Source organism: Sinohyriopsis cumingii, chromosome 17 (assembly GCF_028554795.1).
Source record: "Sinohyriopsis cumingii isolate HCF-2022 chromosome 17, ASM2855479v2, whole genome shotgun sequence".
Classification (NCBI taxonomy): Eukaryota; Metazoa; Mollusca; class Bivalvia; order Unionida; family Unionidae; genus Sinohyriopsis; species Sinohyriopsis cumingii.
Window position 1 is genome coordinate 9,593,675 of NC_142977.1, and position 16,390 is coordinate 9,610,064.

At 38.4% G+C, this 16,390-nt stretch overlaps 1 protein-coding gene across 2 annotated transcripts in view; it reads left to right on the forward strand.

The window, feature by feature from the left end:
* Positions 1–16,390, forward strand: part of LOC149777725 (protein lev-9-like) — an 86,416-nt gene that overhangs the window by 15,051 nt on the left and 54,975 nt on the right. For both annotated transcript variants that reach the window (XM_089938774.1, XM_089938775.1), the window contains exon 5: positions 6,708–6,887. In XM_089938774.1, the coding sequence (XP_089794900.1) occupies positions 6,708–6,887 (180 nt within the window). The remainder of the gene's footprint in view (positions 1–6,707; positions 6,888–16,390) is intronic.

Sequence of the window (16,390 nt, forward strand, 5' to 3'; positions counted from 1 at the left end):
GTCGTGGATTACTCATGGATTATTTTTGGATTTGATTCTTAAAACAGTATGTTCTTATTTTTTTTTTTACTTTTACAGAGTTTATCCAGGTAAATACATTATTTGTTTAACTTTTCAAAGCCTGCTTTTTCGCTCTTTCTTTTGTTACTGTTTGTTTGAGCCTAAACACAAAAACATAAGAATTGCTGCTTCGTTCTTGGATTTATGAATTTTGGCTAAAATATGTCAGAAAACTTTGTTTCTTGAAATTTGAATTCCCTTCGTTTTTCAAATCTGTAATGAAATCGGCAAGGATTTTTTTTTAATGTCATCAAAAGTGGAAACCTTTCTTTCAAGTCCTGCCCAGGACCAATTAGACCGTTAAAACATATGAATTAATTCAACTTGCCAGAAAATATGATCTTTCTGAGGTCAAAGCTTCCTTAACGCAGCAAGAAATTAAAAATATTTTGGTCCAGTATTTGGTGGAAAAGAAGTTTTGGATACAGGTACTTTGGTTTCGATCACTAAGTCTGTATCAGACTCTGACATAAAAGTGAAAGAATTAGAATTAAAATACATGATGGAATTGGAGTTGAGGAAGCTGGAACAATAAAGAGGAAAAAACAAAACAAATGCAGATGCAATATCAAAAAGAAAAAGAACTTATGTTATTACAAAAAGAAAACGAACAAATGCATTTACAAGCGGAAGAAAAAAAGAAAGAAAGACAAATGCAATTACAAAAAGAACAAATCCAAATGCAATGAGATGAGGAAGAAAAGAGAGAAAGAGAGAGAGAGAGGTGCAAATGCAAAGAGAGACGGAAGGGACGGAATATCAATTGAGAATATAAGAAATGGAGCCGACAAGTGAAAAGCACATTCCCACTTCAAATACAAATTTAAGTTTTGATGTTGCAAATAATATTAGCTTAGTGCGGGCTTTTAGAGAAAGGATGTAGACAAATATTTTCCTTATTTTGAAAAAGTTGCTGAAAATTTGAAATTGCCAAAGGAGCATTTGACTCAATTATTACAATGTGTACTTACTGGAAACGCGAACGATATTTACGTTCACTGTCATTTCAACAAAGTGGCGACTATGATACGGTTAAGGATTGCATCTTAAGGGGTTATGAGTTAGACCCTGAAGCTTATCGGCAAAAATTGATAAACTATAGAAAAGAAGCTGGACAAACTCATGTTGAACTTGCTTGAGAAAAAGAGCAGTTATCTGTTCGATGGTGCTTAGCCAAGAAAGTTGAACAAGATTTTGATGGTCTCAAACAATCTGTATTGCTTGAAGAGTTCAAAAACTGTGTCCATAGTGGCATTAAGTTTTATCTTGACGAGCATCAGATCGAAACCTTGGAATATGCTGCTCGTGCTGCTGATGAGTATTCTTTAACTCAAAAAGTTCCTTTTGTAAATAAGATTTCCTCTAAACAGTCTTCTGGCAGAAAGGTATTTCAGCCTAACACAAACCCTTCTAAATCTCAAACTGGAACAACTTCTAAAAATCAAGCTTCAGATATGCTTGGCCCAAGATCATTGTCTCTTCTTACGTGTACCCATTGCAAGATGCAAGGACACGATTTTTCGGATTGCTACACATTGAAAAATAGGCAGCAGAATCACCACAGACCTATTCCAAACGCTCTTTTCTCTAAGAGGTCAAGGTCACGGTCATGTGTTGAAAGCAATACATTTGTTGGGTCTAATAAACCCCAGTCTAATTTTATTGTGGAGAATTATGAACCATTCATGTCGAAGAGTTCTAAATCACTCTTGGTTTATTTGGCCAATCATATCTCTATTAATATATTAAGGGACACGGGAGCTTCTCAGACTCTTTTATTGTCAGGTACTTTGCCTTTTTCTGAGAAGTCTTCTTCTAATGAGAGTGTTTTTGATTCAGGGGGTAGAATTCGGCTTTGTTAATGTTCCTCTCCATTGTGTACATTTGTCATCAGACTTAGTCTCAACACGTGACAGTCAGCATAGTGCCTGTTTTACACGTTGAGGTCATTTATTTGTTATTAGGCAAGGACCTAGCATGGGGACAAGGTTGTGGTTAATCCACCTGTAACTGACAAACCTTGCTTGGATCCGAAAGTTGATCCAATTGGAAAATAATTCCCTGATTTATCCCCAGCTTGTGCAGTTACCAGAGCTATGGCAGAGAAAGCTCTTGAGAATGGTGTTGATAAGGAAATTATTCCTTTAGCTGACACATGTATTGGTCAGGCTTTTGATGAGGTCACTTTCACTCTTTGTTTGGATTAATCAGAAGGTATTGATCACAGTGATCCTCTTTTAACGACTCATTCTCTTTATTCTAATCAGGGTGACAAACGGCAGTCACTTGTCGTCGAACAGGAAGAAGATCCTTAGATCTTATGGCTTTTTCAAAGTTCCATTAGTGAAACTGAAGTGACTGAAGTTACTGTCTGTTATTTAATTAAAAATGGAATTCGTATGAGAAAATGGAGACCTCCCGAAGTACCTGCTGGTGACGAATGTTCAGTGAACTATCAAATTGTAGTTCCAAAACCTTACAGATAGGAAATACTTAGTCTGGTCCATGAAACTCCTTTGGCTGGTCATTTAGAGATTATAAAGACTTATCACAAGATCTTGACTCACTTCTATTTGCCAAAAATCAAAAGTAATGTTGGTAAATACTGTAGATCTTGTCATACTTGTCAAATGATAGGAAAACCCAATCAGAAGATACTTAATGCTCATCTACAACATATTCCTGCCTTTGACGAACCATTTAGTAGACTTTTGGTAGATTGTGTTCGTCCCTTGCCTAAGACCAAGTCAGGCAACCACTATCTGTTGACCATTATTTGTGCATCAACAAGGTTTCCACAGGCAATTCTTTTGAAGAATAATAAATCTAAACAATAGTAAAAGTTTTGATAAAGGTTTTTTATACTCAATTTGGCCTTCCCAAATCTGTCCAGTCAGATCAAGGGTCAAATTTCATGTCTGGAATTTTCCAGCAAGTTATGTATGAATTAGGCATCCAACAATTCAAATCTACTGCCTGTCATCCTGAGAGCCAAGAGGCTTTAGAAATATGTCATCAGACTTTGAAAAATATGATTCGATCATATTGTTTTAATACGGGTAAAGATTTGGATGAAGGCATACATTTACCTTAAATGGCTTTTAGAGAATCAGTTCAAAAATGTTTAAACTTCAGTCCCTTTGAACTGGTTTTTGGACACACTGTGCGTGGGCCATTGAAGGTTTTGAAAGAGAAACGTATTTCTAATGAAGATACTGAAATTAATCTTCTTGATTATGTTCCCAATTTTAAGTATAAGTTGTCAAAGGTTTGTGATGTCACAAGAGCAAATCTGCACTCTACTCAATCAAAAATGAAGTCAAGATATGATAAAAACTCGAAAGAAAGGAGCTTCCAGCCTGGTGATAGAGACCTGACTCTCTTGCCCATACCACAAACTCCTGTTCAGGCCAAGTATTATGGTCCCTACACAGTTGACAGGAAATTAAATGATTTAAATTACATCATAAATACTCCTGGGAGGCGAAACCTAAAACATATCTGCCACATAAATATGCTAAATAAGTATATTGAAAGAGATAGCCAGGTTAAACATCCAACTGATTTAGTTGTACCTGTCCCACTCAGTGAAGATTTAGCTGAAGGACTATCATAGGATTTTACTGATATTGGAGTGAATAATCTTCGGAATTCAGAAATCATGAAAGATCTGGGCCAGAAACTTTCATATTTGCAAGTGCAAGAAAGAAATGAACTTAAACAGTTATTAGTTGAATATGAGCACTTATTTCCAGATGTTCCTACAAGAACGAGCAAAATTTTATATGACGTTGAAATTGTACATTTCAAACCTTTGAAACGATACTCGTACATGATGAACCCTCTCACGCAGGAATACTTGATAAAAGAAATTTAGTATTTGCTGGAAAATGATTTTATGGAGCACAGGAAAAGTGACTGGAGTTCATCATGCATGCATGTTCCAAAACCAGATAAAAATTTTCGTATGTGCACTGATTATAAGAAGGTGAATAGTGTGACAAAAACAGATTAATTTCCATCACCAAGAATCGATGACTGTATTGATAAGATGTGAAATGCAAAGCATGGCACCGAATTCGACCTTCTGAAATGGAAAGAGGAAAGGAAATTTCTGCATTCGTGATTCCAGATGGACTTTCTCAATATAAAGTAGTGTCTTTAGGGATGAAAGGGTCGCCAAGTACATTTCAACGTCTAATAAATATGATTACCTCTGGTCTAGACAGTTGTGATGCTTACATCGATGACGTCATCGTGAAAACGACACCTGGACGGAACATTCAGCAACAATTTGGAAATTCTTTGACAGGCTCACAGATGCAAGTTTGACAACTAATTTATCCAAAAGTGAGTTCTGCTGAGCTACTGCAACTTTTCTAGGACATATCGTGGGACATGGACAAGTTAAATCTATAGATGCTAAGGTCAAGGCTATCTCTGAATACCATGTGCCTAAAAGCAACTGATGCGATTTTTAGGTATGGCAGGCTACTATCGGAAATTTTATTCCATTTTTATTAATAATTGCTGAACCCCTGACAAATTTATTGAGTAAGAAAACAAGTTCCTTTGGACTGAAAAATATCAGGAGACTTTTGACATGTTAAAAGTCATACTTAAAAGCGCGCCAGTTCTCACAACACCAAATTTCAGCCAATCATTTAATCTGTCTGTTGATGCAGGTGATGTTGTGGAAGGAGCAGTTTGTATTCAAGAAGACGAAAATGGTATTCATCATTCAGTGTGCTATTTTTCTAAGAAATTAAATAAGCACCAAAGAAATTATTCAACAATCAAGAAGGAATGTTTGGCATTAAAACCTTTTGAAGTTTACATTAATTCAGCTCCTTCTTCGAGTATTGTCTTTAGTAACCACAACCAGCTATATTTCATCGGCAGGATGAAAAATGAAAATCAGAGATTACTAAGGTAGAGTTTGTTGTTACAGGAATATAATATTGACATCAGGCACATCAAGGGAAAAGATAATTTAATAGCAGATGCACTTTTCCGTGTATAACCATGTATTATTTCATGTACACTATGTATAATTTATAAGAGTTCTTTCTAACCTCATGTGTAATAAATCTATGGTAAAAAGAAAACTTTATCATATAAGTCTTTCTTTTCCTTTATGGGGGGGGGGGAGTGTTACGTATGTTTGATTTAATTTAATTGTTTGTAAGTTTTAAAATCTTTTCATTTTAATTACATGTGAAAATAATGTAATTTTGTTTACTAGGAATTTGATATTTTCCGGACAATTCAGTTTCACTTGAATCTTTTCATAAATGCCTAATGATAGAAACACTGTTTCCCGATCTTGATTCAGAAATGACTGATAAAAGCAAACAACTTTTTTTTTAATTCTCGGAGTAAAATGATTGGTTTTTATTAAGGTCGTACTGGGGCTAAAGGATTTTTTAATATGTAAACAGCCTCCATTTCGCAATTCTGGGCTTTCCGAAAGTGCGCATTAGTTAGTTTTAATAGTAATGCTTAGAGAGAGAACTCAGCTGGGCTTTTTTCTTTACACTTGCACAGTGTTGTGGCAGTTTAGAGTTATTTTTAAGTTTTCTTCAAATTATTTGGATTCTGAAGGATAATTCATTTTCCTGGAATTATTTGTCATTTGAGTGCTCATGCATAATTCTTGGACAAAGACATTTATAAAAAATATATTCGGAATTCAAACACCGGAATATTGTTTTCTGTGGTTCACAAAGGAATGTAAGCATAATCACTATACTGCCTTCCAGTTTGGATTTTTCGTGGTGGCTCGAACTTGAATTCATTAGAACAGTTCATTATTAGGACTTCTAAAATTTAATTCGTGGATTATTCTTGGATTATTTTCGGATTTGATTATTAAAACTGTTTTTCCAGGTAAATAAATTATTTGTTAAATTTTTCAAAGCTTGTTGCTTTCATTCTTTCTTTTGTTGCTGTTTATTCGAGCCTAAACACGTAAAATACGAACTGCGAGACGATTCCACTGCCAATATATACTACTAAACAAGACTGTAAGCAATCGAGAAAGGAGCAGTGTACCATACATACCACTAGAGATGACGGTGATCCACTGATAGATGATCCCAATGTCATAATCATAGCACTACAGATGACGGTGATTTACTGATAGACGATCCCAGTGTCATATACATAGCACTACAGATGACGGTGATTTACTTAGAGACGATCCGAGTGTCATATACATAGCAGTAGAGATGCTCTTGATCCACTGAGAGATGATCCTAATGTCGTACCCATAGCACTTGAGATGACGGTAATCAACCCAGAGACGATTCCATTGTCGTTTCCAATAAATTGCAAGATTACTGTTATCACAGTTCAAGGTTTAGACTGTAAGATGTTGGATCAAGAAATAAAAGAACTATAACAATTATTGTGTTTTTCTGCATCAACGCTGTGGTTGATTAACGACCGTAAATCAATAATGGCTCAATTATTTGTCACAATCTGGAGAAAAGGATGCTATTTGTAATCATTGTACTTTCTTGAAAAAATGAATGATTTATGAAATCTGTCTCAAATTTTTAAAAATGCTTTTCGAACATATAGTATTTGTTATGGAAGGTTCGTGATTACAAATAAAATGTGACCCCCCTTTTTTCTGTTGATAGATGCCGGGTGTCCTATATTGGCAAAAATTCCAAAAGGATGGGTAGAAATAGACCTGCGCAGTGGGAGTGGCGGTGTGGCAATATACCAATGTGAGGCGGGTTTTTTTCTGGCTGGGCGGAGCGAGAGGATGTGTCTGCCTAATGGCCTATGGGAAGGAGAAGAACCAAGATGTGTAAAGGGTATTCTCTTGTCATTTCAACGGAACTGTGTTCATGTTACTCATTTTCCTTGCAGTCGAAAAATGGTCTGTCGGCAACTGTTAAGCAGTTATTGCATATTGTGATTCTTGTAAACTGCTACCTGGGTCTCGCATGCTGTCCTCACAAACATTTGCTTAGTAGTAATACAATTTAGTCAACATTCTGTACATGAGACTTAGCGAGAAGTCATTTGAAAGTTCCATTTAAACAAAACAAATGAAATTTTTCGTGTACATGCCTCGACTGTCCTAATTAAGACATTAAGACCGGCAATACGATTTACCACAATCTATCATAATCCCCCTCAATCTACCACAATCCACTAGAATCTACCACAATCCACTAGAATCTACCACAATCCACTAGAAAATACCACAGCCCACTAGAATCTACCACAATCCAATACAGTCTACTACAATTTACAACATTCTAGCACAATCCACAACAATCTAGCACAGTTCTCTACAGTCTGCCACAATATACTCATATATACCACAATCTGCTTTGAAAATACTACAGTCGACCTATATATTTATATACAAGACAATTTACTATAATCTACCACAGTCCACTAGAATCCACCACAAACTGATACAGTCTACCATAATCCACAACAATCTACCACAATCGATATAAAATTACTCCAGTCGATCGCAATCTCCTACAAGCAAACGTGAAAATAACACAATCGACTAGTATACATGCCACAGTACACTAAAATATATCAAAATCCGCTATAATCTACCACTAGTGACTATGAAAATACCACAATCCACTACAATCAGCAATAAAAAGGCCACAGTCAACCACTGTTGACCATGAAAACACTATAATGTACAAAACTTGATATGAGACAGACCAGCTGAAAATCAGACGGTTCGGTATAAAACCGTACGAATGACCATCCTGATTGTATTTTATAGGTATACTGTATAGGTATTTTATAGGCATACGGCTACAACGGACATATTTTAAGTGAACAGTAATCCAAATGTTATTTCAATCAAAAATAACATGTCTGCAATCTCGCTGTGTCGAGAAAATCGGAATAATGGGTGTCATACAAAAAGACAGTTTTGAACATACTTCAGTATTGTAATTTTTAAATACGTACAACATGGAAATATTTTTAAATATTATAGCCATAATGCAAAAAGAATCCCAATTTATATCATTTGAATGCACTAACAGCCACATTAACAAAGTATCAATATATACAAGACATTTGTTCATTTAAAATAAACAATTAAAATTTAAATTCTAGAGGATAATTTAATAGTATATTCCTGTCTATATACACTCAATGCATACATAAATTATTATGAAAGTATAAAATTAGTCAATATTAAGAAAATATATGTACAAAAAATACGACACTAAACGCGTTAATTAAAATGCACCATGATCATTGCAACTAGTGTGAAGTAGCTGTTCGATGAGCCTTACAGTGTGGATGCGTAGAAGTTTCTTCTTTATTTTAAGCATAATTCCCAGCTTTCCATTCTCCAAAAGCTGACCGAACTCTGTGAAATAAATATTTAAAACCAAGACAGAATAATGAAAATCACTGAAACAGTAGGTTTTACTTGATGTTTGTTTCTTCTCATGTTTCAAGGATGAAAAAATTAATTCGTAAAAGTTATCAATCACTTTGCTTAAAATCTAATTATTCGATTCCGATAGATTACTAGTATATACTAGTATATACATTATATTCACCGCAGCACAGAAATAACTGTTGTTGTTCGTCCGTCGAGTCGACGAGGACCACTCTAGTGATCCGAGTGTTGGAGGGGCTGGTTCTGTTCTGGTCGTGCGCAGGTGGCTGATGAGGCCAATCCTTGCACATAATGTTCGTTTTCATAAGGGACAAGGGATGAGTGGGACATCTCCAGGAGGGCTGATGGCACGCGCTTTTCTGGCTTGCCTCTTCAGCTCTGCAGCTGCAGTCCTGCAAGGTTCGCACAACTTGAAGCCTTTGTTCCCGGAGGAACGCCAAGTGAGTCGATTGTTTACTGTTAGCTCCCAGGAATCAGGGTTTGTGTTGAACGCTTTCAATGCAGCTTCCAGATTGTCTTTGAAGCGTTTCTTCTGACCTCCGTGGGATCGCTGTCCCTTCTGTAGTTCGCTATAGAAGAGTCTCGTAGGCAGCCGGTGTTCTGGCATGCGTACATGTCCCGCCCAGCGTAGCTGGGTCTGTATCAGGATCAAAGGCCTATGTCAAGTCAACGTAGATGGAGAAAAGGTCGATGTTGTGTTCTTGACATTTCTCTTGGAGCTGCCTCGCAGAAAACACATTGTCGATGGTACAACGTTCTTTCCTGAATCCACCCTAGCTTTCTGGCAGGAGTCATAGGTCAAGGTGCATAGTGAGGCGGTTCAGTAGAATTCTGGCTTGTATCATTCCTGCGATTGAGAGCAAGGATATACCCCAATGGATGTCGCAGTCCTGGCGGTTCCCTCTGCGCTTATACAGGTCAATTATAGAAGCATCTTTGAATGGGGGATCGTCTCTTGCTGCCACATCAGTAAAGGCAGTTGGTGAAGCCCTTCTATCAGGGTTGTGGCCCATTCTTGTAGACCAGCTGGGATGGAGTCTGAAACAAGGGCTTTGCCACTGGAGAGCGGACGTATCGCATTCTTTGTCTCGAGCAAGGTTGGAGGGTCATCCAGTGCTTCGTTGATGGGTAATTGGGGGAGACGACTGATCACTTCATCGTTGATGGATGAAGGGCGATTCAGGACGATGTCAAAGTGTTCAGCCCATTGTTGAAGAATCTTCTCTTTTTCAGTAATTAATGTGTTCCCGTATGCGCTGAGAAGGGGGGATGATTCATAGGATGTAGGTTCATACACATCTTTCAGGGCGTTGTAGAAGGTCTTCATGTCATGCCTGTGTGCGTAGTACTGGATCTCATCAGCGATGTTGCTCAGCCATGTGTCTCGCATCTGACGAAGTTTCTGCTTTGTGTATATTGCTGTACGCATCTTTTCTGGAGGTGGACTTGGGGTTGTTGAGGTAGGTTTGGTGGAGGCGGTGTTTCTCATCCATCAACTGCTTGATCTCGTCGCAGTTCTCATAAAACCAGTCTTGGTGCTTTCTGGTTGAGGGTCCTAGGATTTCCGAAGCTGTACTGTAGACCAGTTCTCTGAATGCCGCACAGTTGGTCTCCACATTCTGATTGTCCAGAGGGGTGGATTTCAGACGTTCTTCCAGAGCATCCACGAGAGACTGTTTGGTACTGGTGCGTTTTAGCTTGGTAATGTTTAGTCGTTTAGGAGCCTTCTTTCCTTGTGGGAGTCTTTGGGGCTGAACGCGGATGTTGAGCTTGGTGATGATGAGGCGTTGGTCTGTCCAGCAGTCGGCGCTGCACAAGGACTTGGTCACACGCACATCCTGCCTGTCCCTTTTCATCACAATGACGTAGTCGATGAGATGCCAGTGCTTAGAGTGAGGGTGCATCCATGACGTACGGTTACGGGTAGGAGTCGGAAGACTGCATTGGTGATCAGCAGTTCATGCTTGGAGCAAGTTTGGAGCAAAAGGAGACCGTTGCTGTCACAATGAACAACTCCATGCTTTCCTAGCACTCCATCCCAGGTAACGTGATCACAGCCTACTCTTGCATTGAAGTCGCAGAAATAACTACGTCAAAATAAATGGGTTTACTAAAATATATCAATTAAACAACATTACGATAATGCAACAGAGATTTCGCGGCATTTATTTTTAATTGATATCATATTATTCTTTCTCATTTTGTTTGTAACTGTCCGGGTTTTGTTTTTCCTTTTCGTTTGTCCTGGTTTTTCTCCTGTGTCCTCCGTTTCACAATTCTGACTGTCCGTCTGTAGATGTCATGTATTTACTCTCTTTCATCATTAAACATTTGATTTTTTTCACTCTAGAAGTCAGAAACTGTGCAACTGTCAGTGAGTCTGTATTAACTAGTGCCTAGTAATGAACTTCTCAAGTAGTTGAGCTATCTGTCTACAAGTCATTAAAATCTAGACAAATTATGTCCAAGACTTTGATATCCACGCTGATACACTATTGTTGGTCTTCCATTTGATGTCCATCAAGTCCCGAACCAAAGTAATACTACGAAAAAGACACTTAAAATACTACTGAATGTATTAAAATAAATAATTCCAGTAAAAGAAACAAAGATCGGCAGAGACAAACGGCGTTCCATAGTTTCATGTGTTAAGACGATCTGCGTTGTTTCCAACTTTTTGACGTTTCTTCTGACCGGGTTTTTCCCCAACATTTACTTTGGCTCGAGGGCAGTTGTTGTCAAATTCGGTGGACCTGAGGAAAGCCTTTTTGAGAGTTCTTTTTATATATTTTTCAGTGGATCCTTTAATAACTTTTAGAAAAGGAATTCTTTCTTCTTCCATTTTTTTGGAGTGCCAGTCAGCATCGGAAACCAGATAGTTTTGGTGGCCTCGTTTGCACGTTAGTTATCATCATCATGAAGGGCGCTCCTTATGTGTAAGATCTGCCAACTGAGCATTTTCAATTCCACAATTTCAACGAATGATTGTTGTTTATGCCTAATAGCTGTTGTCATCGTATTGTTCAAAGATTCAATAGTGTTGTTAGTCAAAAGTCTGTGGAAAATTGCATTCTTATTGGCATGTACGCATATGTTTTTAATATGTCCGCTAAATAGTGATCCCAGTAAATTTTGAATAATTGTATTTTTGAAAATTGATGGACAGATCGTTTGGTCTCTTTGAATATTCTGTTTCGTCCTTGCTAAACCCCAAGCCACCATCACCAAAGTACAAGCCTAGCAATCTCCTCGCGATCCTTGCTTCACCATCCATTTTCTTCAGACGTCTTCTGATGTTATATTTCATATGTCTGGTGCATAGAAGCAAACTGCTTTGGGGAAATTTATTCAGAATTGCATTTGTCAATGACATTTACCGTTCACAACTGGAACATTATTTAAAATGACATGTACATAAGTTTTTTCTACCGCACGGAATATGATCTGCCGCTGTTTTCGAATTTCTTGGAGCTTCAAGAAATTGTTCATTAATCAGGAATTGGCCTCTTGTTAGTGCATGAATAAAGTTCTCAGATGATTCGTCATCACATACACTTTCATAGTGCATGAATAAAGTCCTCAGATGATTCGTCATCACATACACTTCCAGTCTCACTGTAGTGACTGTTGTTGTGTTTTGGTTATCGTGGTTTACAGTCAATAGGTTCTCAAGTCAAAAGATACCCAAATCAAACGTATCTATGAACGCCGAAAGTACCCAGGTCAAACGTATGCAAGTCGAAACGTATTCATTAGTCACGACATTACCATTCCAAAATACAACTGATTTCTGCAATTTATTACAATAAATATAATATTTGTTCAGTTCATTCACCAAGTTAAGAGAGATGAAAGTTATAATGCCACAGGCAGAAGGTAAACCACGATAATTTGGGCAAATTAGGTGTTGACCCAATCATCTATGCAACTGATAGGTTTGAAACATCAGTTATATTTTTCTTCTGTGTCCCTTTTTGTTAAATATAAGCGATTTTAAGTAGTAATATCAAATATTTAGATTTTTTTAAATCCACGTATTCCTAAAAGCATCTACATGAAGAGGATCCTCCGAACTGACAAAATATGATTACACACCTGCAATCCATCCATATCCAAACTAACTTTCGGTTTGAGCAGCAGTTACATGAGGTTGTTCTTATCATTACTTTCTCTACGTTCATTTCTGTCATATTTGCTAGGATGCTACAGTTATCATAAAAAGCTCACTGACCGACACTTTTCTTGCATTATATTCCTGTGCATTTGCTTGGACTGAAGCCCATTCTTAATAAAAGCACTAAGGAAACACGAGGAAGAAAATATGTTACAAAACAGAAGAGATTTCATACTGGGATAAATATAAAAATGGCATTATGACATCAGACAAGCTATTATTCAACTGACTGATTTTCTGAGAGAGAGAGAGAGAGAGAGAGAGAGAGAGAGAGGCATTATCCAGTTTAATCGTTACGACCCCCCCCCCCGAAAAAAAACGAATTTTTCTTTTGAAGAACGACTAGCAACTCGAACAGATTTCAACATGAAATTTTAGGATATTAATTACTGTGTTCTTTTACGAACTTAGTAAATGTATGTTATAAAAACTTAGTAAATGTCAGAACCTGGTGTTCGGTCTTGTTTAATTAGGGTACGTTTTTGACTTGGATACGTTTTCAGATAAGTACAGTTTGACTTGGTTTCGGTACGTTGAAGTTGGGGAACATTAGTACTTGCTTCTGAGTGTGGTATATTGTAGTGGACTGTGGTAGATTGTGGGGATTGTTTAAGTGGATTCTGGGAGATTGTGCGGATTGTTATAATAAGAATAATATACTTATTGGTGAAAAATTAAAAGTATACTTCCCTTTTCACCCTTGATAGTAGTTGATTTTGGAAGATTGTTGTAGATAACGGGACATTTGAAGGGGATTGTGGTAGTTTGAAATAGATTGTGGTATATACTTGTCGACTGTGTTATTTTCAAGCTTGATTGTAGAATATTGTGGCCGATTGGGTGTATTTTCTTAGTCTGTTGTGCTAGATTGTAGTGGATCGTAGTACATTATCGTGGAATGTGGTAGATTGTTGTGGATTGTGATACGCTGTGGTAAAAGTAGCAATGGGGGCCACCATAGCCTCAATGGGAATTAGCATTACAGACCCCCCCCCCCGGGCCACTATAGCCTCAATGGAAATTTAACATGGAGAAAAATCGTGGGCCACTATAGCCTCAAGGGAATTTAACATGGGAAATAGTGTTGGGCTACTCTAGCCTCAAGGGGAATTGAACATGGGAAAAAGTCTTGGGCCACTATAGCCTCAAGGGGAATTGAACATGGGATTTTTTTGTTTTTTTTTTTTTAAATTTTTTTAAAAAAAGGGGTAGGCAATGGAAAGTCATTCTCTTTTCGAGAAATATGGGTGACCCTGAAAAGGGCCTTTGGGTTTATGTTAATGTATCCATTAACATAAAGGGCATCTGCGGCATCTTCTTGTCCTAAAGCTGCGTCTTCCTCGAGGGCCATAAATCAGTGTCCTCTTGAGGCAACCTTGTCTTTCTACATACACTCTTCGTATCCAAAGACTGGTGTCTGACTTTCGACGACGGTCCACTTGGACCGGACATACATGAGCATGTCCGTCCTAAACATCATGGAAGACACAAGGGTGGATGATTCGACTGTGGTCCACATCTTGAAGCGACGAGAACAGGTGAATCAATGCAGTGAACTGCGCTTATTTATAGGTAGAGGAAGGATTGAAACGGATTGAGTTCATTTACCAATCCTAACACGCGTTACAAAATTCAGTCAGCCCGCATCCAATCCGAAGAGAGTAGTCTGTGACGTCACGTGGTCTATATAGATTCGCTAGCGCTTATGTGCAGTCAATCTATGCGACAGTGATTCAACATGACGGAAACTCAGAAAACGATCCATTGGGGTGCACCAGCAGGGGAGACTGCCCAAGGGAACCCGGACTTACTTTCAGAAGAGGTGAATTGGGATTTTGTGGATTTTCTTACCTCGCAAGAATTTGTTCCGGAACCTTCGTTACCTTCTTCATTACCGCAAGTGGAGAATTTTAGACAGAGACAGAAAGAAGAATTGGAGAAATTTATACAACGACAAAAGGAAGCGGAACAAGCTTTTCTCCTACAACAGCAGCAAGAAGAAGAGGTAAGAAAAAAACAACAGCAACAACAGCAAGAAGAAGTAGCAGCAAAGAAACAAGAGGGTGAAAATCAAACGGTCACGGTACTGTTGGACATTTTAGCGGAGTTAAGGAGTCTGAAACAAATGTATCAGACTTTTTTATTACGACCGAAGAGAATACGACCTTCCCAAGCTAAACACGTAAACCCTGTGACTAAGCCTACCGTACCACCCTTAGTGATTTCAACCCAATCATCATCATCAACAGTACGCAGTCCAGAAGTAGGCCTTGGCCGTGGCAAAGGCTTAAGGCAGTTAAAGTTGATTGCTTAATCTCACCCCCTACACCAAAAAAAGGCCCTTTTCAGGGCCACCCACGTCTCTCGAAAACAAATACAATTTCAATTGCCAATAACTCAAAAAAAACAAACCATTTTTACCCCTATAGTACGTTTATATGAGTGCGTGAGTGTACGTTCTTATCTTAAAATTCTTCTTTTCTTCTGACTCCTCTTGTTTCTTTTTTGGGCAATCTGGAGACCAATGTCCTTTTTCTTGACAATAATAACAGGTATCTTGACTTTTGTCTTTCTTAGCCCCTGTTTTTTTTGACGGTCTGGACACTCTGAAGACCAATGCCCTTTCTTCTGACAGATATAGCAAGTATCTTGACTTTTATCTCGAAAGGAAGGAGAGTAGTCCGTGGGCTGGTCTGAAGAGAATTTTCTAATGACTCCTCGCAAAGCTCTGACGAAACGTTCGATTTGGCTAGTCTTTTCCATCGCTGTGCTCGGCTTGAGAGTGAAATGAATAGTGAAAGGACAAGACACACACCCTTTTATATACGCTGGTCTGCCATGACTATAAATTAGTCTATGGTGATTAAACCTGAGTCATTTGACGTTTTTCACTCAAGATGAAACGATCCTATTCATTCGAGAAGAAAGAAGAAGAAGAAAGTAAGAGGCAGAAACGTGATCTATCGCCTCGTACCAGGGCTGAAATTTTGGCACAAATTCATGCCAGTAATTTTTAAGAGGACATGAATGAACCAGAATCCGAACCCTCTAAACCAAGTTCACCACACTTAGTCAACCCTGAAAAATACTATTCCATTCGAGAGACGGAAAAGCGCTCCTCTAGAAAATTTAGAACCACGGCTTACAAATACACAGTGAAGTTTAAAGATTTCAAGGCTGAAGTACCGTTAGAGAAAGCAGAAGTGTTTATCACTGGGGTGTGGGATTCTTTGCTCACCGCACTCAAGCGACAATGTCAACCCAAAGAAGACGATCGCTTGAGACTTTCCATACAACACGACGGTTTGAAATCCCCTGTTTGGATCGAGTTTAGCACCCCTGCAGAATTGACTGCTTCCAAAGTCATGGACAAGATTCAACACGTACAACAATCTAATGATCAGTTTGACATCACCGATGGTAAAGCCACACTGGACATGACACACGTCTCTCCTCCTCAAGGGACCGGACGCAAAAAGATGTTATTGGTGAACGAGCTTCGCAGCATTAAGCGTAGCCTTGTCCAAATTCACAATCCTCAAGACCAGATGTGTTTAGCTCGAGCCATCGTGGTGGGACGAACCTATGCCAACAAGAACGACACGGCAGAATGGAAAAGAGCCCGTAAAACTATTCTACAATCGGACCGAGCCAAACAACGAAACGAAGCAGAACTCCTGTTGCAACAAGCTGACCTGTCCAAAGACACACCCTGTGGCATTCCTGAGATGCAAAAATTGCAAGATGCC